This window comes from Salvelinus alpinus, chromosome 13 (genome assembly GCF_045679555.1).
Source record: "Salvelinus alpinus chromosome 13, SLU_Salpinus.1, whole genome shotgun sequence".
Lineage (NCBI taxonomy): Eukaryota > Metazoa > Chordata > Actinopteri > Salmoniformes > Salmonidae > Salvelinus > Salvelinus alpinus.
Genome location: NC_092098.1, coordinates 52,714,688 through 52,741,797, shown reverse-complemented (window position 1 = coordinate 52,741,797; position 27,110 = coordinate 52,714,688). Strand labels below are relative to the sequence as shown.

The following is a 27,110-nucleotide window of genomic DNA, read 5'->3' as shown; positions in this document are numbered from 1 at the left end:
TTGCATTTCACCTCCTGACGATGACTGACAGTGTTAGAATAAAACAAGACAAGGCTTAAACATGCTCTCTCTCTCGACTACATTAGAAATCTTTATATAGACTATTGATAGTGTTTTGATGGCACTATTGTTTAACTTGCCATGTTTGAGGTTGGCAACGTTTTGCTGTAGTTTCAGCCTACATGGAGGTCAAAGTAGCTGACCGACTACATTAGAAATCCTAAGTAGCCTTATAACCTAACATAACCTCCCTCATGTTTGATCGTAGGGAAGTTGTCATTTTCTTTGAATGATTCATTTGGTTGTTGGTAAATATAGAAAGACCCCACTGTTGAAAGAGACACAAAGACCGACAGAACTTCTCAAAACACACTTAAAACATTTGGGGGGGGGGAATTATTCAAGAATATTGTAAGGGTGACCATATATTTGGCCAGAACTGTATATAGTATATCATCTTAAGACATCATGTGATATAGCTGACATGCTTATTCTTTTCTTTCAGAACTTGACAGGAAACTCTATTGCCGTTTCTATGCAACAGATTAGGGGAGGGGGGCTGGGTGATAATTATTTTACACAGGCAAAAGCAAATCTGAGTGCCTGTCAGTTTGCATGCCAACTCCATGTCACACAGTTGACGTGACAATTCCATAAGAACTTTAATCTTTCGATGTTTGAACGGGGCCCAAACATGTCCGTTGCTCTATGAACAATGGTCGGAGTCTAGGCAATTTGCTGTGGTCTGAGAGGTGTTGACTTTTGTAGTAATTCTATGTCTATAACCTTAAAAGGGGTGGATTAGTAATTTCATTCGTTTAATCTGTTTCTTTACATTTATAGCAGGTAGTGATTAATATTCAGGTTTAACTAGCCACTGCCAACAAATGCTAATTGCCATTTCTTCACCAAACTGTCAATCTCCCCTCTTTGCCACATTTATGGCCAAATCATCTCTTGCATGGATTGTCGGTCAATGATTTCACCTAGAATTGAATGGCAGTGGTTAGTTAAACAAAACCAAAATCGTGGATTGCTGAGCAATCCTTTAAAATGTGACATCATATCATGGAATCAATGGCCTAATTGACATGTACTTTCACAGAGGGAGTGCTCCAGTTGGTACCACACCACCTGTGCCGGTGTATCATCACCATCTACCATCAACACAGAGATAATCCTGCCTTACAATGGATGTGCCCACCCTGCCACCATTGAAGGCCTGCACACCAAGGCTACTATTGCGTCAATACGGTGTCAAGATGTTTCAAGGATGGGGGTCCAACAACGCAGCAAGAGAGGCAATCCGTGTGTGGGAGATCTTCACCTCATACTTCTTCGAAGAGGGTGCTGTTCCCTGGCAACACCATAGACTACACTATGCACAACCAAAGGCTCTTTTAAGAGGGTGCTGTTCCCTGGCAACACCATAGACTACACTATGCACAACCAAAGGCTCTTTTAAGAGGGTGCTGTTCCCTGGCAACACCATAGACTACACTATGCACAACCAAAGGCTCTTTTAAGAGGGTGCTGTTCCCTGGCAACACCATAGACTACACTATGCACAACCAAAGGCTCTTTTAAGAGGGTGCTGTTCCCTGGCAACACCATAGACTACACTATGCACAACCAAAGGCTCTTTTAAGAGGGTGCTGTTCCCTGGCAACACCATAGACTACACTATGCACAACCAAAGGCTCTTTTAAGAGGGTGCTGTTTCCTGGCAACACCATAGACTACACTATGCACAACCAAAGGCTCTTTTAAGAGGGTGCTGTTCCCTGGCAACACCATAGACTACACTATGCACAACCAAAGGCTCTTTTAAGAGGGTGCTGTTCCCTGGCAACACCATAGACTACACTATGCACAACCAAAGGCTCTTTTCAGAGGGTGCTGTTCCCTGGCAACACCATAGACTACACTATGCACAACCAAAGGCTCTTTTCAGAGGGTGCTGTTCCCTGGCAACACCATAGACTACACTATGCACAACCAAAGGCTCTTTTAACAGGGTGCTGTTCCCTGGCAACACCATAGACTACACTATGCACAACCAAAGGCTCTTTTAAGAGGGTGCTGTTCCCTGGCAACACCATAGACTACACTATGCACAACCAAAGGCTCTTTTAAGAGGGTGCTGTTCCCTGGCAACACCATAGACTACACTATGCACAACCAAAGGCTCTTTTAAGAGGGTGCTGTTCCCTGGCAACACCATAGACTACACTATGCACAACCAAAGGCTCTTTTAAGAGGGTGCTGTTCCCTGGCAACACCATAGACTACACTATGCACAACCAAAGGCTCTTTTAAGAGGGTGCTGTTCCCTGGCAACACCATAGACTACACTATGCACAACCAAAGGCTCTTTTAACAGGGTGCTGTTCCCTGGCAACACCATAGACTACACTATGCACAACCAAAGGCTCTTTTAAGAGGGTGCTGTTCCCTGGCAACACCATAGACTACACTATGCACAACCAAAGGCTCTTTTAAGAGGGTGCTGTTCCCTGGCAACACCATAGACTACACTATGCACAACCAAAGGCTCTTTTAAGAGGGTGCTGTTCCCTGGCAACACCATAGACTACACTATGCACAACCAAAGGCTCTTTTAAGAGGGTGCTGTTCCCTGGCAACACCATAGACTACACTATGCACAACCAAAGGCTCTTTTAAGAGGGTGCTGTTCCCTGGCAACACCATAGACTACACTATGCACAACCAAAGGCTCTTTTAAGAGGGTGCTGTTCCCTGGCAACACCATAGACTACACTATGCACAACCAAAGGCTCTTTTAAGAGGGTGCTGTTCCCTGGCAACACCATAGACTACACTATGCACAACCAAAGGCTCTTTTAAGAGGGTGCTGTTCCCTGGCAACACCATAGACTACACTATGCACAACCAAAGGCTCTTTTAAGAGGGTGCTGTTCCCTGGCAACACCATAGACTACACTATGCACAACCAAAGGCTCTTTTAAGAGGGTGCTGTTCCCTGGCAACACCATAGACTACACTATGCACAACCAAAGGCTCTTTTAAGAGGGTGCTGTTCCCTGGCAACACCATAGACTACACTATGCACAACCAAAGGCTCTTTTAAGAGGGTGCTGTTCCCTGGCAACACCATAGACTACACTATGCACAACCAAAGGCTCTTTTAAGAGGGTGCTGTTCCCTGGCAACACCATAGACTACACTATGCACAACCAAAGGCTCTTTTAAGAGGGTGCTGTTCCCTGGCAACACCATAGACTACACTATGCACAACCAAAGGCTCTTTTAAGAGGGTGCTGTTCCCTGGCAACACCATAGACTACACTATGCACAACCAAAGGCTCTTTTAAGAGGGTGCTGTTCCCTGGCAACACCATAGACTACACTATGCACAACCAAAGGCTCTTTTAAGAGGGTGCTGTTCCCTGGCAACACCATAGACTACACTATGCACAACCAAAGGCTCTTTTAAGAGGGTGCTGTTCCCTGGCAACACCATAGACTACACTATGCACAACCAAAGGCTCTTTTAAGAGGGTGCTGTTCCCTGGCAACACCATAGACTACACTATGCACAACCAAAGGCTCTTTTAAGAGGGTGCTGTTCCCTGGCAACACCATAGACTACACTATGCACAACCAAAGGCTCTTTTAAGAGGGTGCTGTTCCCTGGCAACACCATAGACTACACTATGCACAACCAAAGGCTCTTTTAAGAGGGTGCTGTTCCCTGGCAACACCATAGACTACACTATGCACAACCAAAGGCTCTTTTAAGAGGGTGCTGTTCCCTGGCAACACCATAGACTACACTATGCACAACCAAAGGCTCTTTTAAGAGGGTGCTGTTCCCTGGCAACACCATAGACTACACTATGCACAACCAAAGGCTCTTTTAAGAGGGTGCTGTTCCCTGGCAACACCATAGACTACACTATGCACAACCAAAGGCTCTTTTAAGAGGGTGCTGTTCCCTGGCAACACCATAGACTACACTATGCACAACCAAAGGCTCTTTTAAGAGGGTGCTGTTCCCTGGCAACACCATAGACTACACTATGCACAACCAAAGGCTCTTTTAAGAGGGTGCTGTTCCCTGGCAACACCATAGACTACACTATGCACAACCAAAGGCTCTTTTAAGAGGGTGCTGTTCCCTGGCAACACCATAGACTACACTATGCACAACCAAAGGCTCTTTTAAGAGGGTGCTGTTCCCTGGCAACACCATAGACTACACTATGCACAACCAAAGGCTCTTTTAAGAGGGTGCTGTTCCCTGGCAACACCATAGACTACACTATGCACAACCAAAGGCTCTTTTAAGAGGGTGCTGTTCCCTGGCAACACCATAGACTACACTATGCACAACCAAAGGCTCTTTTAAGAGGGTGCTGTTCCCTGGCAACACCATAGACTACACTATGCACAACCAAAGGCTCTTTTAAGAGGGTGCTGTTCCCTGGCAACACCATAGACTACACTATGCACAACCAAAGGCTCTTTTAAGAGGGTGCTGTTCCCTGGCAACACCATAGACTACACTATGCACAACCAAAGGCTCTTTTAAGAGGGTGCTGTTCCCTGGCAACACCATAGACTACACTATGCACAACCAAAGGCTCTTTTAAGAGGGTGCTGTTCCCTGGCAACACCATAGACTACACTATGCACAACCAAAGGCTCTTTTAAGAGGGTGCTGTTCCCTGGCAACACCATAGACTACACTATGCACAACCAAAGGCTCTTTTAAGAGGGTGCTGTTCCCTGGCAACACCATAGACTACACTATGCACAACCAAAGGCTCTTTTAAGAGGGTGCTGTTCCCTGGCAACACCATAGACTACACTATGCACAACCAAAGGCTCTTTTAAGAGGGTGCTGTTCCCTGGCAACACCATAGACTACACTATGCACAACCAAAGGCTCTTTTAAGAGGGTGCTGTTCCCTGGCAACACCATAGACTACACTATGCACAACCAAAGGCTCTTTTAAGAGGGTGCTGTTCCCTGGCAACACCATAGACTACACTATGCACAACCAAAGGCTCTTTTAAGAGGGTGCTGTTCCCTGGCAACACCATAGACTACACTATGCACAACCAAAGGCTCTTTTAAGAGGGTGCTGTTCCCTGGCAACACCATAGACTACACTATGCACAACCAAAGGCTCTTTTAAGAGGGTGCTGTTCCCTGGCAACACCATAGACTACACTATGCACAACCAAAGGCTCTTTTAAGAGGGTGCTGTTCCCTGGCAACACCATAGACTACACTATGCACAACCAAAGGCTCTTTTAAGAGGGTGCTGTTCCCTGGCAACACCATAGACTACACTATGCACAACCAAAGGCTCTTTTAAGAGGGTGCTGTTCCCTGGCAACACCATAGACTACACTATGCACAACCAAAGGCTCTTTTAAGAGGGTGCTGTTCCCTGGCAACACCATAGACTACACTATGCACAACCAAAGGCTCTTTTAAGAGGGTGCTGTTCCCTGGCAACACCATAGACTACACTATGCACAACCAAAGGCTCTTTTAAGAGGGTGCTGTTCCCTGGCAACACCATAGACTACACTATGCACAACCAAAGGCTCTTTTAAGAGGGTGCTGTTCCCTGGCAACACCATAGACTACACTATGCACAACCAAAGGCTCTTTTAAGAGGGTGCTGTTCCCTGGCAACACCATAGACTACACTATGCACAACCAAAGGCTCTTTTAAGAGGGTGCTGTTCCCTGGCAACACCATAGACTACACTATGCACAACCAAAGGCTCTTTTAAGAGGGTGCTGTTCCCTGGCAACACCATAGACTACACTATGCACAACCAAAGGCTCTTTTAAGAGGGTGCTGTTCCCTGGCAACACCATAGACTACACTATGCACAACCAAAGGCTCTTTTAAGAGGGTGCTGTTCCCTGGCAACACCATAGACTACACTATGCACAACCAAAGGCTCTTTTAAGAGGGTGCTGTTCCCTGGCAACACCATAGACTACACTATGCACAACCAAAGGCTCTTTTAAGAGGGTGCTGTTCCCTGGCAACACCATAGACTACACTATGCACAACCAAAGGCTCTTTTAAGAGGGTGCTGTTCCCTGGCAACACCATAGACTACACTATGCACAACCAAAGGCTCTTTTAAGAGGGTGCTGTTCCCTGGCAACACCATAGACTACACTATGCACAACCAAAGGCTCTTTTAAGAGGGTGCTGTTCCCTGGCAACACCATAGACTACACTATGCACAACCAAAGGCTCTTTTAAGAGGGTGCTGTTCCCTGGCAACACCATAGACTACACTATGCACAACCAAAGGCTCTTTTAAGAGGGTGCTGTTCCCTGGCAACACCATAGACTACACTATGCACAACCAAAGGCTCTTTTAAGAGGGTGCTGTTCCCTGGCAACACCATAGACTACACTATGCACAACCAAAGGCTCTTTTAAGAGGGTGCTGTTCCCTGGCAACACCATAGACTACACTATGCACAACCAAAGGCTCTTTTAAGAGGGTGCTGTTCCCTGGCAACACCATAGACTACACTATGCACAACCAAAGGCTCTTTTAAGAGGGTGCTGTTCCCTGGCAACACCATAGACTACACTATGCACAACCAAAGGCTCTTTTAAGAGGGTGCTGTTCCCTGGCAACACCATAGACTACACTATGCACAACCAAAGGCTCTTTTAAGAGGGTGCTGTTCCCTGGCAACACCATAGACTACACTATGCACAACCAAAGGCTCTTTTAAGAGGGTGCTGTTCCCTGGCAACACCATAGACTACACTATGCACAACCAAAGGCTCTTTTAAGAGGGTGCTGTTCCCTGGCAACACCATAGACTACACTATGCACAACCAAAGGCTCTTTTAAGAGGGTGCTGTTCCCTGGCAACACCATAGACTACACTATGCACAACCAAAGGCTCTTTTAAGAGGGTGCTGTTCCCTGGCAACACCATAGACTACACTATGCACAACCAAAGGCTCTTTTAAGAGGGTGCTGTTCCCTGGCAACACCATAGACTACACTATGCACAACCAAAGGCTCTTTTAAGAGGGTGCTGTTCCCTGGCAACACCATAGACTACACTATGCACAACCAAAGGCTCTTTTAAGAGGGTGCTGTTCCCTGGCAACACCATAGACTACACTATGCACAACCAAAGGCTCTTTTAAGAGGGTGCTGTTCCCTGGCAACACCATAGACTACACTATGCACAACCAAAGGCTCTTTTAAGAGGGTGCTGTTCCCTGGCAACACCATAGACTACACTATGCACAACCAAAGGCTCTTTTAAGAGGGTGCTGTTCCCTGGCAACACCATAGACTACACTATGCACAACCAAAGGCTCTTTTAAGAGGGTGCTGTTCCCTGGCAACACCATAGACTACACTATGCACAACCAAAGGCTCTTTTAAGAGGGTGCTGTTCCCTGGCAACACCATAGACTACACTATGCACAACCAAAGGCTCTTTTAAGAGGGTGCTGTTCCCTGGCAACACCATAGACTACACTATGCACAACCAAAGGCTCTTTTAAGAGGGTGCTGTTCCCTGGCAACACCATAGACTACACTATGCACAACCAAAGGCTCTTTTAAGAGGGTGCTGTTCCCTGGCAACACCATAGACTACACTATGCACAACCAAAGGCTCTTTTAAGAGGGTGCTGTTCCCTGGCAACACCATAGACTACACTATGCACAACCAAAGGCTCTTTTAAGAGGGTGCTGTTCCCTGGCAACACCATAGACTACACTATGCACAACCAAAGGCTCTTTTAAGAGGGTGCTGTTCCCTGGCAACACCATAGACTACACTATGCACAACCAAAGGCTCTTTTAAGAGGGTGCTGTTCCCTGGCAACACCATAGACTACACTATGCACAACCAAAGGCTCTTTTAAGAGGGTGCTGTTCCCTGGCAACACCATAGACTACACTATGCACAACCAAAGGCTCTTTTAAGAGGGTGCTGTTCCCTGGCAACACCATAGACTACACTATGCACAACCAAAGGCTCTTTTAAGAGGGTGCTGTTCCCTGGCAACACCATAGACTACACTATGCACAACCAAAGGCTCTTTTAAGAGGGTGCTGTTCCCTGGCAACACCATAGACTACACTATGCACAACCAAAGGCTCTTTTAAGAGGGTGCTGTTCCCTGGCAACACCATAGACTACACTATGCACAACCAAAGGCTCTTTTAAGAGGGTGCTGTTCCCTGGCAACACCATAGACTACACTATGCACAACCAAAGGCTCTTTTAAGAGGGTGCTGTTCCCTGGCAACACCATAGACTACACTATGCACAACCAAAGGCTCTTTTAAGAGGGTGCTGTTCCCTGGCAACACCATAGACTACACTATGCACAACCAAAGGCTCTTTTAAGAGGGTGCTGTTCCCTGGCAACACCATAGACTACACTATGCACAACCAAAGGCTCTTTTAAGAGGGTGCTGTTCCCTGGCAACACCATAGACTACACTATGCACAACCAAAGGCTCTTTTAAGAGGGTGCTGTTCCCTGGCAACACCATAGACTAAACTATGCACAACCAAAGGCTCTTTTAAGAGGGTGCTGTTCCCTGGCAACACCATAGACTACACTATGCACAACCAAAGGCTCTTTTAAGAGGGTGCTGTTCCCTGGCAACACCATAGACTACACTATGCACAACCAAAGGCTCTTTTAAGAGGGTGCTGTTCCCTGGCAACACCATAGACTACACTATGCACAACTGTAATGCCCGGGGTGTAGTGGAGGAAGGAGTCAGACGCAGGAGACAGAGAGTTCAGAGTAGCGTTCTAATTTAGTTCCACAAACAGGTGTAACCACTAAACAAAAAAAGGAGGAACACGACGCCACTCTACAATGAATGCTCCACCACCTAAAGGAGAACACGAAATACCATGAGACAACGTACACGAACCGTGACACACAAGCATGTACAACCTGTACACAAAACAATCCCGCACACCCAGCAGGCCGGGCTGCTGGGTAATAAAGCCCCACTAATCACCCTAACCACAAACAGATGTAACCACTAAACAAAAAAAAGGAGGGGGAGGAAAAGTCAGTAGCAGCTAGTAGGCCGGTGACGACGACCGCCGAGCGCCACCCGAACAGGAAGGGGAGCCACCTTCGGTAGGAGTCGTTACAACAACCAAAGGCTCTTTTAAGAGGGTGCTGTTCCCTGGCAACACCATAGACTACACTATGCACAACCAAAGGCTCTTTTAAGAGGGTGCTGTTCCCTGGCAACACCATAGACTACACTATGCACAACCAAAGGCTCTTTTAAGAGGGTGCTGTTCCCTGGCAACACCATAGACTACACTATGCGCAACCAAAGGCTCCTTTAAGAGCCATCCACACTGCACTAAGAGTATTCTTCCCAGGTACTCTTCATATAATGAATTCAAATGCCTTTATTTGTATGGCATGTTCAATAGAAACATGGCAGCAACCAAAACGCTTCGCATTTAAAAAAAAAAAAACTTTGTTTCTATTGAACATGCCATACAAATAAAGGAATTTGAATTCATTATATGAAGAGTGCCTTGGTCCTCCTTTTTGATGAACAATTTACCTCTTTTACCAAAGAGCCCCTTCTGTCTACCTAAATGTACTATTGTGGACCTTAGTAGCGCTTCCCATCCTCCTCTTTCTAAGAGTATTCTTCCATTTACTTAGCTAATGTCAACTGCAGTTATTCAATTCCCAGTTTCTCTCCCTTTGATTTCTACTTCTCAGGTGAAGGTGCTGTTTAAGGGTGTGATGTCTGTACAAAAACAAAACAGGCTATTTTAAGTCACCCATATTTAAAACAATTAGACACCTTATAACCCACACATTCATTTATCAATATGTTTGATGGATTGTGTTGTGCAGTAAAAGCAAGCTCAGATGTATAACTGTGGCTCCTTTGACCTTCATCAGAATAGGCAAGAGGAAACTTCATTATTTATATAACTACGCTATATTGTTTGTCCTCGTGTGTCTGTGCATGTTTTTCAGCATAAAGTACTCTGCAGCCACTTAGTGTGGACACCAGGTGAGGCCACACACAGATTCCTGTTGAACAGCGTCTCTTCAACTACCTTATTTTCTCAATAACGGTCTCTTTCTTCACTTCATCCTTCTCTCCCCCTTCTCCCTAAATCTTGTCGGTTATCAGCTGTGTCGGTGAACCCCTCCTGCATCTGAACTGGCTCCATAGAGGGCACAGCATGATCAGAGGTGAGAGGTCACATGGTCAGGTCAATAGGAAGTATTATTAAAGAGATGCTTTACATTGAAATACAGATAACTAGTAGTCCCAGAGGTAATGATCCTTGGTCATTTTTTGCATTTCACCTCCTGATAATGACTGACAGTGTTAGAATAAAAAATGACAAGGCTTAAACATGCTCTATCTCTCCATCTGTCTCATCTGCAGCTTTGTTTTGATGTGAGAGAGGATGCCAACCCCCATTCCCGTCATCGCCACATCACCCGCTCTTAAGATACCATTTGGGCCAACTGGGAGCCCAAGGCTGGTTAGGAGACACAACTAGACATTTACATTTACATTACATTTAAGTCATTTAGCAGACGCTTTTATCCAGAGCGACTTACAAATTGGAAAGTTCATACATATTCATCCTGGTCCCCCCGTGGGGAATGAACCCACAACCCTGGCATTGCAAGCGCCATGCTCTACCAACTGAGCCACACGGGACTAGAGACAGTATTATGTAACTGTGATGAACTGATAGAATATTAAGTTAAGTAGCACTGTAATTCATTAATCATATGCTGTCTTCCCTGCTCCTCTGTTCTTACCACTTCCTGTCTTTTACACTCTCACACCTCTCTCCCCACCTCTTTCTTCCTGTTTTTATAATGCACACCAGATATCCAATGAAGTACAGATGTAACTTTTATTTATATTACAATTATAATATTTATAATGCATGTATTATGTATTTATAACACCTGGATAATTAACTTCTTTCAATAAAGCGTTTCACATTCTCCACTGATTGAAATTAAGTCTCATTTGATGAAATACTACACCTATCCTGTGTTTATCAGCTCAATGCAGATGAGTATTTTACATAATGCATAGGAAATGTAGTGTACTGTTTTTTAAATTCTATTTATGTATATATGAATTACAAATCAGCCTTTAACTAGTTAAAATCATGTTTCTAGTCTATTGCATATTTACAATGTGTAACCGTAGATGTCCCAGGACCAGGATTGGTAAACACTGTTGAAGTGTATAATTGTATGTATACATACATGCAGACACAGCATCATTCAAAGACTGGAGTTTGATACTCTTGTTGTTGGATATGACTGCAAAAGAATGTCACAGACATTCATACCTGAACCGCACCTTTACTTGCCAAGGTAGAGCACATGATCAGTGAATATATTCAATGTACAGGCTACAATGTGTGGATCTCATGTATATACAGTGGGGAGAACAAGTATTTGATACACTGCCGATTTTGCAGGTTTTCCTACTTACAAAGCATGTAGAGGTCTGTCATTTTTATCATAGGTACACTTCAACTGTGAGAGACGGAATCTAAAACAAAAATCCAGAAAATCACATTGTATGATTTTTAAGTAATTAATTTGCATTTTATTGCATGACATAAGTATTTGATCACCTACCAACCAGTAAGAATTCCGGCTCTCACAGACCTGTTAGTTTTTCTTTAAGAAGCCCTCCTGTTCTCCACTCATTACCTGTATTAACTGCACCTGTTTGAACTCGTTACCTGTATAAAAGACACCTGTCCACAACCTCAATCAAACAGACTCCAACCTCTCCACAATGGCCAAGACCAGAGAGCTGTGTAAGGACATCAGGGATAAATTGTAGACCTGTACAAGGCTGGGATGGGCTACAGGACAATAGCCAAGCAGCTTGGTGAGAAGGCAACAACTGTTGGCACAATTATTAGAAAATGGAAGAAGTTCAAGATGACGGTCAATCACCCTCGGTCTGGGGCTCCATGCAAGATCTCACCTCGTGGGGCATCAATGATCATGAGGAATGTGAGGGATCAGCCCAGAACTACACGGCAGGACCTGGTCAATGACCTGAAGAGAGCTGGGACCACAGTCTCAAAGAAAACCATTAGTAACACACTACGCCGTCATGGATTAAAATCCTGCAGCGCACGCAAGGTCCCCCTGCTCAAGCCAGCGCATGTCCAGGCCCGTCTGAAGTTTGCCAATGACCATCTGGATGATCCAGAGGAGGAATGGGAGAAGGTCATGTGGTCTGATGAGACAAAAATAGAGCTTTTTGCTCTAAACTCCACTCGCCGTGTTTGGAGGAATAGAAGGATGAGTACAACCCCAAGAACACCATCCCAACCGTGAAGCATGGAGGTGGAAACATCATTCTTTGGGGATGCTTTTCTGCAAAGGGGACAGGACGACTGCACCGTATTGAGGGGAGGATGGATGGGGCCATGTATCGCGAGATCTTGACCAACAACCTCCTTCCCTCAGTAAGAGCATTGAAGATGGGTCGTGGCTGGGTCTTCCAGCATGACAACGACCCGAAACACACAGCCAGGGCAACTAAGGAGTGGCTCCGTAAGAAGCATCTCAAGGTCCTGGAGTGGCCTAGCCAGTCTCCAGACCTGAACCCTATAGAAAATCTTTGGAGGGAGCCGAAAGTCCGTATTGCCCAGCGACAGCCCCGTAAACCTGAAGGATCTGGAGAAGGTCTGTATGGAGGAGTGGGCCAAAATCCCTGCTGCAGTGTGTGCAAACCTGGTCAAGAACTACAGGAAACGTATGATCTCTGTAATTGCAAACAAAGGTTTCTGTACCAAATATTCAGTTCTGCTTTTCTGATGTATCAAATACTTATGTCATGCAATAAAATGCAAATTAATTACTTAAAAATCATACAATGTGATTTTCTGGATTTTTGTTTTAGATTCCTTCTCTCACAGTTGAAGTGTACCTATGATAAAAATGACAGACCTCTACATGCTTTGTAAGTAGGAAAACCTGCAAAATTGTCAGTGTATCAAATACTTGTTCTCCCCACTGTATGCCTTCTAATCCTTAGCACAATAAAGTTAAACTGTATTCTACTCCATCCGTAGGCTTCATTAATGCCATTCAGACTGTTTTGCAGTGGATAAAGCCGGCTATGATAGCTGAGGTTCATAGCTAGGTTCTGAACTAATATTTATACCAAACGTTTGGGTCCATACACAGATCGGCTACATAGCTAGCTACACATCCATAGGCATACAGGTATTTGTATCCTCCACTACACAATAATCAAGAAAATGGTTAGCTAGCTACATTACTTCAGCTGCATGTCATGGCAAATACCAGCAAGGCAAGCATACAAAATGTACATTAAATTTGAGGTAAATGCCTTAGCTAGCTAGATTATTTACATCCACTGTAACACAAGACGACAGCCTGGTTTGCTGGTTGTTTCAGGAGTCCGTAAAACATTAAAACAACCGGAATTACAATTTCAAACTCATGTCACAAGACCCATAAAGTTAAACTTTATGATTAAAAAAAAATATGCGTAAACATGGTGCCAGACTTTGCCCCAAACCAAGTCATGGGGCCAGACTTTGCCCCAAACCAAGTCTCTTCAATAACTAACATAGACATCGAGGAAAACAAAAATCATAACAGCAAGGCCAACTGAATATGTTGGAGTGCATGTATGGCACTTTTTACATGTGTGTGTGTCCGTGTATGAGCATTTGAGAGTGTGTGTATATGCATGTGTACAAACACCTGCACGGCATCAGCCTCAGGCAAACCAGCATTAGCTGTAAAAACACTGCCCCTCAGTGTCATTCAAACTTACTTTTTTGTAATGTTTTATTTTGACATTGTTTTTTTTTCCCCGGCTCAGTGTTCTGTCACTCATGGGGACACTACGTCACCACAAAATCTACGGGTAGAGCTCGAACATTCAAGCCCCTTGGGTGATGTTATCGAGTTACATTAGAAGTGCCCATCCAAGAAGGCTCAAGTTCATTGGTCACAGACAGAATGATGTCACATCACGTTATATCTACAGTATCTTTGATTGGACTGATTTGATTGGACCATGTCAATACCATAGTTTCAAAATCTTAGCTAGCAAGCTAGGACAAGCAGTCATCGTCATGAATAAATTCAACAATTTACTGACAAATCCTTTTCAACCTTTGTCATATGAAGAGAAACTATAGATAAAAACGTATCGGTGCTCATCGGGCCATTGGGCATAAACATTACACAATACGTTGGAAATTGCAAATTCAACAATGACTGGTTTGTAAAGGAATCAGTGACTAACTGCAAGCATTTCAAAACAATCACTATCCTACTATTCAGTGGAGAGGGTGTGTGGTCCAAGTCTGGGTTTAAGGGTCTCTTTTCCCATTTACATGCAACACCATGGACCAGAAAAGGATGAATACATTGGCCATGCTGTCAATCCAGCATGACTTCTGCAGCGATCAAAACATCTGGGAAATCTATACTTCTGCGAGTTCAAAACTGGAAATTCGGGGAAAAAACGAGCTCAGAAGGGAAAATACGTTTTGAACGGTCATCCAACTCAGAATTCCAAGTCGGGAACTTGGGCCTCTTTCTAGAGCTACGACCTGAAGATCTCTGATGTCATCCTGATTCGACCTTGTCCCCCCCCCCCACTCTTGTAGAGTCCTTGCCCCAACGAACTGAGGATGTTCTGAGGGCAAAAAGGGGGGGGGGGGGGGGTGCAACTCAATATTAGGAAGGTGTTCCTAATGTTTGGTATACTGTGTGGGAGCTTCGCTGTGTTCAACCTCAGAAAAAGTGTTTCAGTTTTGAATTTTGATCTCTGTACCATACGTAGAGTGAATGGTGCCTAGGCAACTTTTGTCTGAGCCAGGCAAAAAAAACACACTTCATTGTCATTATCATGGAAATATCCAAGTAAATGCCAATAGAAAAAAAAAGCTCTAACAAACACAAAGTGCAGTTAGTCATTCCAGGTTCAATGTCTGACTTGAGTTAACTGAAGTTAGCTAGTAAGTGACAAGAACGTTAACCAGCCTGCATAGTAACCATTTTATTTAAAAACAGACGACCAGAAACTATGCAAAATGATATTAACGACTGGGTCTGTCTGTAGCAACATGACCAAAAGAACTAACAACTTGATTTTTAGAGTCCGGACTAATGATGGAAGAATGACATTGTATGAATTTACTTATCAAAATAACATTTTAATGAAAATATGTAATTCATTGTTATTTTTAATATGTTAGTAACAGTTTTATAAAAGCATTTAAAAGTACTATCGAGTCCGGCCAAACAATGCCATTTACCTGTGACTGTATTCATGATACAGATCTGCTAATTTTGCCTTATTTCTTAAACAGAATTATATACAGTTGAAGTCGGAAGTTTACATATACTTAGGTTGGAGTCATTAAAACCCGTTTTTACAACCACTCCACAAAGTTCTTGTTAACAAACTATAGTTTTGGCAAGTCGGTTAGGACATCTACTTTGTGCATGACATCGCTATCTGTTTACAGACAGATTATTTCACTTATAATTCACAGTATCACAATTCCAGTGGGTGAGAAGTTTACATACACTAAGTTGACTGTGCCATGAAACAGCTTGGAAAACTCCAGAAAATGATGTGATGGCTTTAGAAGCTTCTGATAGGCTAATTGACATCATGAGTCAATTGGAGGTGTACCTGTGGATGTATTTCAAGGCCTACCTTCAAACTATGTGCCTCTTTGCTTGACATCATGGGAAAATCAAAAGAAATCAGCCAAGACCTCAGAAAAGAAATGTAGACCTCCACAAGTCTGGTTCATCCTTGGGAGCAATTTCCAAACGCCTGACGGTACCACGTTCATATGTACAAACTATAGTATGCAAGTATAAACACCATGGGACCAGACAGCCGTCAAACTGCTCAAGAAGGATACGCATTCTGTCTCCTAGAGATGAACGTACTTTGGAGAGAAAAGTGTGAAAAGTAATTCCCAAAACAACAGCAAAAGGACCTTGTGAAGATGCTGGAGGAAACGGGTACAAAAGTATCGATATCCACACTGAACCGAGTCATATTACGACATAACCTGAAAGGCTGCTCAGCAAGGAAGAAGCCACTGCTCCAAAACCGCCATAAATAAGCCAGACTACGGTTTGCAACTGCACAACTGCACATTTCAAAACTGTTCACAAGAAATATGGAAGTGACTTTCCAGCTAAAAGTGAACTACGTAAGTGAAAAGTAAAAAAAGAGTTGAAGTCTCAACTAGCTGCCCAACAATCAGACCTTTACAAGGCCCAGCTCAACATCATTCCTAGCAAAGCACAAGAAACCGTTCCAGAGAAATTGTAAGAGGCCTTTATAGGGGGAGCAGAATAATTGTTTGATGATTTCAAAAATAAATCAGAAATCATTTCCGCTATTAAAGATGTTCAGCTATCCAGAAATACTGTTACACGGCATAAAATGATGGATGAGGACAAATGAGCGCGTGTTCTTTTCACTTCAATTTGACGAGTCGACAGACGTGATCGACATCTCAGCTGTTCTATACCATCACTCATTCATATATTTTTTTTAATGTACATATTCTTATTCATTCCTTTACACTTGTGTGTGTGTATAAGGTAATTGTTGTGAAATTGTTAGGTTAGATTACTCGTTGGATATTACTGCATTGTCGGAACTAGAAGCACAAGCATTTCGCTACACTCGCATTAACATCTGCTAACCATGTGTATGTGACCAATAACATCTGCTAACCATGTGTATGTGACCAATAACATCTGCTAACCATGTGTCTGTGACCAATAACATCTGATTTGATCTCAGTTGTGCAATTTTCATCAGAATGGTGTTTGATGATATGACTGCCAAAGAGGAACTGCTCACAATCATATTGTTGAAAGGAAAAACTCGAGGGGAGGACATTTTTTGTGGCATTCAATTACTTTATTAATAATAGCACTCAGTTACCCATTTACAAACGTGTGTCCATAACTACAGATGGAGCACCAGCCATTACTGGCCGCGTCAATGGGTTTATTGCCCATCATTGTTTCACATGGAGACATCAGCCCGTCAAGAGTTAAACTTTGACTCTGGCAAAAGTGACCTCATCAGGGGAACACTTTTTGAACCTTGTCGTGGAGGAGAAATATCCAAAACGTGAGAAAAGTTGACAGCATTTTTTTGGGGGGGGGGATCTACCTACCTTTGCAAGTTTCAGACATGAAGATCATCAAGTCAAAATACCAGTCCACTCTAACAGAGGATCACCTGGACACCTGCTTGAGGCTAGCGATCAGTAGCTACAACCCAGACCATGCTAAGCTAGCTGACAGCATGCAGTGCAAATCATGCAATCAATAAGGATACATGAAATATTGGCAGGGGGGGGGGGGGGGGGGTAGACCGCATTAGGAAGAAGGTGGAAAAGTATTTATGTATAAAATGTAACTAAAGTCTTGGCACACTTGCCCTAGACCCACTCCAATTTGCATACTACCCCAACAGATGATGCAATCTCAATCGCACTCCACACTGCCCTTTCCCACCTGGACAAAAGGAACACCTACATGAGAATGTTGTTCATTGACTACAGCTCAGCGTTCAACACCATAGTGCCCTCAAAGCTCATCACTAAGGACCCTGGGACTAAACACCTCCCTCTGCAACTGGATCCTGTACTTCCTGATGGGCCGCCCCTAGGTGGTGAGGGTAGGTAACAACACATCTGCCACACTGATCCTCAACACGGGGGCACCTCAGGAGAGCTTGCTCAGTCCCCTACTGTACTGCATGGCCAAGCGTGACTCCAACACCATCATTAAGTGTGCCCGATGACACAACAGTGGTACAGTGGTTGCTCCACAAAAAGTTTTGTGATTATGCTGCGGGACTTCGAGGTAATTTGTGGTTTAGTACGGTGCCCTGCGTCACCACTTCATTGCTCCAGACCACCACAAGGGGGAGTTAGAGCACTGATTATGCTTTTGGGTCCTACTGTGTGTCTAACTGACAATGAATGGGCGGCGTAAACCTAAATAGAAACTGATAATTGTGCATGACTTCAGTATTACTTACTAAAACGGTTTTTATTATTTTATTTTGCTCTTACTGACACTCCCGACCGGTCACGTTATTCAGCGCCTGAGTGGTGCAACGGTCTAAGACACTGCAAGCTGTGTTTTCCCAGATGCTGGTTCAATACCCGTGCCGGACTGGACTGGGAGACCCAAAAATAACAAACCGGCTTTATTTACAAATTAGTAACAATGTCTCACCCCATGTTCAAGAATGGACTTTTTTCCCCCCTCGCTTCATTTTATCTCCAAAATATTATTTATTTTTAATTTTTTTATAAAGCGATTATTATTATTATTATTATTATTATTATTAAAACGCCCATTTGATATTCTCACAGATATATTATTAACCCTGTTATTAGCAGGACAATATACATTGGTCATACTGGTCATGGCTCCTGAGTGGTGCACAGTTCTCCAGCTACATCCTCTGAAAGCGAGGAGGTTCAGAGGGCAGAGGGCACGGAATGGGCCGCCAGAGTCACGCACAGAAGACAGACCTAGCCCATGGGGAAGGGAGGAAGAGGAAACGGGGAGAAGGCAGGAGGAGGAAACGGGGGGGGGGGGGGAGCGGGGGGGAGGAGGAAACGGGGAGAAGGCAGGAGGAGGAAACGGGGGGGGGGACGGGGGGGGAGGAGGAAACGGGGAGAAGGCAGGAGGAGGAAACGGGGGGAGAGGGGGGGGGGGGTAAGCATTAGAACAGGCCGCCTAAATACTTGCAGCCATAGTCGGTAATATCTCTCTAGGAGCTGATCTGTCATCAGTAGGGGAGACAAAGGGCATGTTGTCACACGTTTCGCTTACATTTATCATGACAACTATATATATATATATATTTAAAGCAGATTGTAAGTATATCTAAATGTCAATGCTTATTGGAGATAAATTGCACTTGATTGTGTAACATCCTTATACAACGTCATCGGGTCTTTATTAGAACATATTAGAATACAAACTTTGGTTTGACAAAACATTCATCATTTAAAAAGCTGTGTGTGTGTGTGTGTGTGTGTGTGTGTGTGTGTGTGTGTGTGTGTGTGTGTGTGTGTGTGTGTGTGTGTGTGTGTGTGTGTAGCCTACGTGTATGTTATTATTATTTTTTAATAATAATTAACCTCAACTCCGTCCCGCAGGAGGTCTTTTGCCTTTTGGTAGGCAGTCATTGTAAATAAGAATTTGTTCTTAACTGACTTTTTTTTATTTAACTGAGGTTAAATAAAAATAAATAAATGTAGTAAAACAACATACTGATGAAAATAAAGGATATACCGGCCTTTAAGAACATGTTAGCCATTAATTCATAAATGTGTATGTGTGTGTAAATGAGTGTTTTCACATTAGTTAAAATGTGAGCCTTCTGTCCCATGTGATGGATATACAGAGGCTTCAATAGGTTTCACATGACAACATGCCCCCGAAATCAGTGTGACAACGTGCCTCAAACCAGACTTTCATGACAAATGTTCCTGCCCCCGAGCCGATAGCGTGATAAAGCCATTCAAAAACGCAACATTACATCATAGTTGACATTCGCCTTATTGTGTCACACTGTGTATTTCTTTGTGATTCCTTGTGGACCAAACAGTAATTACAAAAAAAATGAAAATATTTCAAAAGTTTTTCCTAATCTCAGAGTGTTGAAACCAACTTAGGTAACCTTTAAATCAAGAGGGCACATATTGCACCATATTACGACTGGACCAAACATTTCCTCGACACCTGATTAGCCTTGCTCACAGTAAATACTGACGATATTTGCGAACGAGTTTAAACAACAACAAGATATACATTTTGTAGAAATTAAATACTACATATAGGGGGGGGAAACATGAACGCGCCAAGCCATTTAGAAGGGGAATTAAATCATGCGCGTTCGCGACGGGAGTTCGCTTCTTCAAAATACAATTAAATGAAAAAGATTTTAAAAACACAAAAAACGCCAACTCATTACACAAGTCTTAACCATCTTATCTACTAAATCACATCACTTTTTATATCTACATGTAGACCCAATGACATCTAAGTACTTATTTCTTTTAAGTGACTTGCTTTTTCAATTGTACTCACTTCTAGGCATTTTGACTGATGTTCCTGAAAATCACCTGGTCCCAGTTGAATGTACAGTATAATCTACAGTAACGGTCTATACCCGTCACTGTACAAATAAATGTTCCATCGAGCTTTCCTCTCTCCAGAAGTATGCACTTGTTCACTCTACTCAAGCAGGCATAAAGTATTGGATTGGTACAAGCATGGCTGGAGGGAGGTTCCACCCTAGTCCCATACTAACTTCTAAACAGACCCTCCCCCATATTCCTCACACCAGTCCGAGGGAGTGTATGAGTGTACACTTCTGAAAAGGGTAGAATATCAGTACGTAGCCTATTTCTTCTATTAACTAGGTTTTTGTTCCAGCCCCCCTCAACTAACCAATGTCTGTCTGATAATTTAATTAGTTATGTTAGCATCAAGTGTGTTAGTGCTGGACCGGAACAAAAGCCTGCAGTGTTCCGTCCAATAGAGCAGGACAATGTCTCCCCCTGGTGTCTGTCTGTGTGAACTGCACTCCCGAACTCTGTCCTCTACACTCTACTCTGTCCTCTACACTCTACTCTGTCCTCTACACTCTACTCTGTCCTCTACACTCTACTCTGTCCTCTACACTCTACTCTGTCCTCTACACTCTACTCTGTCCTCTACACTCTACTCTGTCCTCTACACTCTACTCTGTCCTCTACACTCTACTCTGTCCTCTACACTCTACTCTGTCCTCTACACTCTACTCTGTCCTCTACACTCTACTCTGTCCTCTAAAGTGTTCCAAAAGTCTACACAGGTGAACCCTTTTTTGTTCCCCAGGTTACACTCTTTTGGGTTCCATGTAGAACTCTCTGCAGAAATGGTTCTACATGGAACCAAAAGGGTTTCTTCAAAAGGGTTCTCCTATGGGGACAGCTGAATCAAATCAAATCAAGTTTATTTTATATAGCCCTTCGTACATCAGCTAATATCTCGAAGTGCTGTACAGAAACCCAGCCTAAAACCCCAAACAGCAAGCAATGCAGGTGTAGAAGCACGTACGAAGAACCCTTTTTGGTTCTAGATAGAAAGATAAGTGCTAAGGGTGTACTGATACAGTTATACCACTCGAGAGCCAGTTTCCCAGACACAGACTAAACCTAGCCCAGGGCTAAAAATCATTATCCATAGAGATTCTCTACTGAACTCAATCAAATGTATTTATAATTAGCATGAAGCTTCTAAAGCCATGACGTCTTTTCTGGAATTGTCCAAGCTGTTTAAAGGCACAGTCTACTTAGTGTATGTAAACATCCGACTTCAACTGTATGTAAATAAAGGTTTTTCTTTTTTTTCTTTTTTTTTTAATCTGTATTAAATTTGCAAAAAATTCAAAAACTTTTCGCTTTGTCATTATGGGGTATTGTGTTTAGTTTGCTGAAGAATTCTGTAACAAAATGTGGGAAAAAAGTCAAGGGGTCTGAAACATTTCCAAAGGCACTCAGTGAATCAGTGAATTAAATAAAATACTTGACCTGAGCTATATTTCTTTGAGGATAAAAGCAGGCCTGGACAACCTTCTTTACAGCTCGACATTGAGGTCAGGGTCAAAGAAGACGTTTCTGGCCGTAGGCTTTACATTGGTGGACAAAGGACCAAAGTTATTTCAACCTGGGCTCTTGCATGGTGGTGGACAAACAACCTCTGATTTCTTATCAATGACGAAGTTGTCACACATCCAATATTTGATGTTTATTTAACCCTTATTTTACCAGGTGACTCAGAACACATTTGAATGTACAGCAACCACCTGGGGAATAGTTACAGGGGAGAGGAAGGGGGATGAATGAGCCAATTGGAAGCTGGGGATGATTCGGTGGCCATGATTTTTTTTGTTTGTTGCCAGGACACGCGGTTAACACCCCTATTCTAACAATAAGTGCAATTGGGATCTTTAGTGACCACAGAGAGTCAGGACACCAGTTCAATTGGGATCTTTAGTGACCACAGAGAGTCAGGACACCAGTTCAACGTCCCATTCGAAAGATGGCACCCTACACAAGGAAATGTCACTGCCCTGGGGCATCGGGATATTTTTTCTATACCAGAGGAAAGAGTGCCTCCAACACCACTTCCAGCATCATCTGGTATCCCATCCAGGACCAACCCTGCTTAGCTTCAGAGGCCAGCCAGCATTGGGATGCAGGGTGGTAGGCTGATGTCAGCAAGACACTTGTAGCTAAATTGGGTCCTGGACTTTGACGGGCCGACCCCAGGTGGTGAAGGTAGGAAACATCTCCACTTCGCTGATCCTCAACACAGGGGCCCCACAAGGGTGCGTGCTCAGCCCTCTCCTGTACTCCCTGTTCACCCACGACTGCGTGGCCATGAATGCCTCCAACTCAATCATCAAGTTTGCAGACGACACTACAGTGGTAGACTTGATTACCAACAACAACGAGACGGCCTACAGGGAAGAGGTGAGGGCCCTCGGAGTGTGGTGTCAGGAAAACAACCTCTCACTCAACGTCAACAAAACAAAGGAGATGATCGTGGACTCCAGGAAACAGGAGCATCCCCCTATCCACATTGACGGGACAGCAGTGGAGAAGGTGGAAAGTTCCTCGGCGTATACATCACAGAGGAGGCTGAAGAAATGTGGCTTGTCACCTAAAACCCTCACAAACCTTTACAGATGCACAATTGAGAGCATCCTGTCGGGCTGTATCACCGCCTGGTACAGCAACTGTACCTTCCTCAATCGCAAGGCTCTCCAGAGGGTGGTGCGATCTGCACAACGCATCACCGGGTGCAAACTACCTGCCCTCCAGGACACCTACACCACCCAATGTCACAGGAAGGCCAAAAAGATCATCAAGGACATCAACCACCCGAGCCACTGCCTGTTCACACCTGTACCATCCAGAAGGCGAGGTCAGTACAGGTGCATCAAAGCAGGGACCGAGAGACTGAAAATCAGCTTCTATCTCAAGACCATCAGACTGTTAAACAGCCATCACTAACACAGAGAGGTTGCTGCCTACATACAGACTTGAAATCATTGGCCACTTTAATAAATGGATCACTAGTCACTTTAATAATGTTTACATATCTTACATTACTCATCTCATATGTATATAGTGTATTTTATACCATCTACTGCATCTTGCCTAGGCCGCTCTGTCATTACTCATCTGCATACTTATATGTACATATTCTTATTCCATTCCTTTACTTAGATTTGTGTGTATTAGTTTAGTTTATTAGTTTAGTTTATTAATTCGACCATTTAAAAAAACAAGCACACATAAAACTTAAAAGCCATACATGCACATGAATAAAATCATCAAGGATAACACACAATAAAGTCTGGGACTTATTTCCATTGTGGTCCTCTTGAGACAAGATGGCTATACAAGATCCAACACAGTACGGCAGTGAAATAATAAAACAAAAACATGTATAAGGTAGGTGTTGTGCAATTGTTAGATTACTTGTTAGATATTACTGCACTGTCAGAACTAGAAGCAAAGGCATTTCGCTGCACTCACATTAACATCTGCTAACCATGCGTATGTGACCAATAAAATGTGATTTAATTAGCTTGATCATGGGGTCTGATTGGTAAATAAAGCTGCTTGTCATCCGCATAGCAGTGAAACGGAATCATGATTGAGGATGATGTCACCAAGGGGAAACATACACAGGGAAAAAATTATGGTGCCCAAAATAGGTGCTGGGGACGATACTGATCCGCCCATGCTCAGTGAGAATCGTCTGCCACATAAACATGACCTGAACCAATCGATGGCAATGCCAGAGATTCCCACCCACCTCTCCAGCCAGTCGACAAGAATGTTATGATAAATAGTATCAAAACACACCACTGAAATCCAAAAGAACTAGGATAGAGAACTAGGATAGAGAACTAGGATAGAAAACTAGGATAGAAAACTAGGATAGAGAACTAGGATAGAGAACTAGGATAAAAAACCAGGATAGAGAACTAGGATAGAGAACTAGGATAGAGAACTAGGATAGAAAACTAGGATAGAAAACTAGGATAGAGAACTAGGATAGAGAACTAGGATAGAAAACCAGGATAGAGAACTAGGATAGAAACTAGGATAGAAAACTAGGATAGAGAACTAGGATAGAGAACTAGGATAGAGAACTAGGATAGAGAACTAGGATAGAGAACTAGGATAGAGAACTAGGATAGAGAACTAGGATAGAAAACTAGGATAGAGAACTAGGATAGAGAACTAGGATAGAGAACTAGGATAGAGAACTAGGATAGAGAACTAGGATAGAAAACTAGGATAGAAAACTAGGATAGAAAACTAGGATAGAGAACTAGGATAGAGAACTAGGATAGAGAACTAGGATAGAGAACTAGGTTAGAGAACTAGGATAGAGCATTCCAAGGCATTAGCAGTCATTACTGACTTTTAATGAAGCAGTTTGTGTGCTGTGAAGTGAGTGGAAGCCCGACGATTTAAAAAAAATAAGCAACAACAACAACAAAAAAGGCACCAATTGTTCGAAAACAACTTTTTTCTGAACTATTGGATAAAATAAAGGAAGTTTAGAGTTTGGTCTGTCAATTATTCAGTGAGTAGGGGGTCTATGCTTTTTAAGAAGATGTTGGAGCAGAGCAGTTTTAAAATAGGCTGGAAAGGAACCAGAGGTCAGGGAGATTTTAACAATAGACACAATGTTGGGGCCAACAGTAGGCATAACCTCTGAGTAGTCTAGTAGGGACCACATCTAAGGGGCAGGAGGAGGTCTTCATGGTGAGCTACACTATCAAGGAGAGACTCAAACGTGCAAAAGGAAGCAGTGGACATCTCGGAATAGTTGCCTGAAGTGTCCCCTGACCAGAAATACTGGTGTGGGTTGGCTACTGTCAATCTGGGATTCAATATGTCTATATTTTCTGTAAAGAATCGTGAAAACTGTTCAAATAGATCTGAGGATCAATAATATCACTATTGGAGGGGCAAAAACAACACGATCAATTGTTTTAAAACAGACTGTTCAAGTTGTGGCCGTTTTCTGAGATCAAGGTAGAGGCGTAGTCCGCAACGTTGTGATTTCTCATCATAGAATAATTGACGTTTGCAGGCCTTCCGTTGACGTTCAGCCTTTCATAAATTCACTTTTTAAACAAAACCAAATGTGGTCATTTAACCAAGGTGAGACTTTAATACATGACACAAATGCCATAAAACGGAAATTGTGAACAGTGGGGCAGGACGACAGATGTTTACTTTGTGCGCTCGAGGATTCGATCCAGCAACTTTTCGGTTACTGACCAAATTCAAACAACGCAGCGATTACTCGTTCATTAGCACTCTTTGCAATAATCCATTTCTTCTCTTTATAACAATGCATCTTAAAATGTAAATCTATTTCAACTTACCCCTCATTCGCTCACTTGCTGTGGTACAGCAACAGTTGCCGACGACTAAAAATCTCCCCACCACCACCATCTGAAGTCTCGTCATCAGTGCTTAATTTGAGCCGGATCCTCTCCGTTTTGGACTGTTTTGTTCCGGAGCCTATTTGGTTTGCGCAACATTGTAACTTATGTGTGAGACCAAGCGCGCCAATATCTCTCACATAACAAACATGAGATTCACTTTTTCTATGATCTCTCTCCCTCTCTCTGCTCTGATAGCCATCAGCCTGCAACTCTCATCTCTCTGCTCTGATAGACATCAGCCTGCAACTCTCATCTCTCTGCTCTGATAGACATCAGCCTGCAACTCTCATCTCTCCAGCGTTGCACTTCGTCATTTATTTCCTTATATAATCGCGCGAAGGGTTCTGAAGGAACTGCATCACCACTGATAAATGTAAATACATTTGCCAAAGTTATATAATTACTGCTGTCTGTTCAGAAATAATTCAGAATAGCCTACTACACCACGATAAGGCTTTTTTTTAAATAGCGTAGCTGTGAATTGTATCCCAACAACAAGGAACAGCCTTCGGTCGGGAACAAGTTCCTTGTTAGGCTTTTGGCGCATCAGCCATCACAAGCGAGTGAGCTGCGCGTCATTGGGTGAGTCAGTGAAACTGGAAAGCATTTTTAGGACAAAGGGGTCTCGATGCCAGCTCCAGTTCAGCGGTCTCGATGCCAGCTTCAGTTAAGCGGTCTCGATGCCAGCTTCTGTTAAGCGGTCTCGATGCCAGCTTCGGTTCAGCGGTCTCGATGCCAGCTTCAGTTAAGCGGTCTCGATGCCAGCTTCGGTTAAGCGGTCTCGATGCCAGCTTCAGTTAAGCGGTCTCGATGCCAGCTTCGGTTCAGTGGTCTCGATGCCAGCTTCAGTTAAGCGGTCTCGATGCCAGCTTCGGTTAAGTGGTCTCGATGCCAGCTTCGGTTAAGCGGTTTCGATGCCTGCTTCAGTTCAGCGGTCTCGATGCCAGCTTCGGGTAAGCATTCTCGATGCCAGCTTCGGGTAAGCGGTCTCGATGCCAGCTTCAGTTAAGCGGTCTCGATGCCAGCTTCGGTTAAGCGGTCTCGATGCCAGCTTCAGTTAAGCGGTCTCGATGCCAGCTTCAGTTAAGCGGTCTCGATGCCAGCTTCGGTTAAGCGGTCTCGATGCCAGCTTCGGTTAAGCGGTCTCGATGCCAGCTTCGGTTCAGCGGTCTCGATGCCAGCTCCGGTTCAGCGGTCTCGATGCCAGCTTCAGTTCAGCGGTCTCGATGCCAGCTTCAGTTAAGCGGTCTCAATGCCAGCTTCGGTTAAGCGGTCTCGATGCCAGCTTCGGTTCAGCGGTCTCGATGCCAGCTTCGGTTCAGCGGTCTCGATGCCAGCTTCGGGTAAGCGGTCTCGATGCCAGCTTCAGTTAAGCGGTCTCGATGCCAGCTTCGGTTAAGCGGTCTCGATGCCAGCTTCGGTTAAGCGGTCTCGATGCCAGC

The 27,110-nt window shown here is 43.8% G+C and overlaps 1 protein-coding gene across 4 annotated transcripts in view; it reads right to left on the bottom strand.

Annotated features, from left to right (window-relative positions):
• The window catches only part of LOC139537917 (globoside alpha-1,3-N-acetylgalactosaminyltransferase 1-like), a 36,157-nt gene extending 10,001 nt beyond the window's left edge, over positions 1–26,156 (bottom strand). For 2 of the 4 annotated variants that reach the window (XM_071339810.1, XM_071339809.1), the window contains exon 1: positions 25,606–26,147. Coding sequence is in view for 2 of the 4 variants with exons in the window: in XM_071339808.1 (XP_071195909.1) it covers positions 25,606–25,690 (85 nt within the window). In the remaining 2 variants the exon portion in view is untranslated. Of the gene's footprint in view, positions 1–20,228; positions 20,426–25,605 lie in introns of those variants that run through there. The other 2 variants (XM_071339808.1, XM_071339807.1) reach the window with 2 other exon arrangements.
• Between the last annotated feature and the right edge of the window lie 954 nt (positions 26,157–27,110).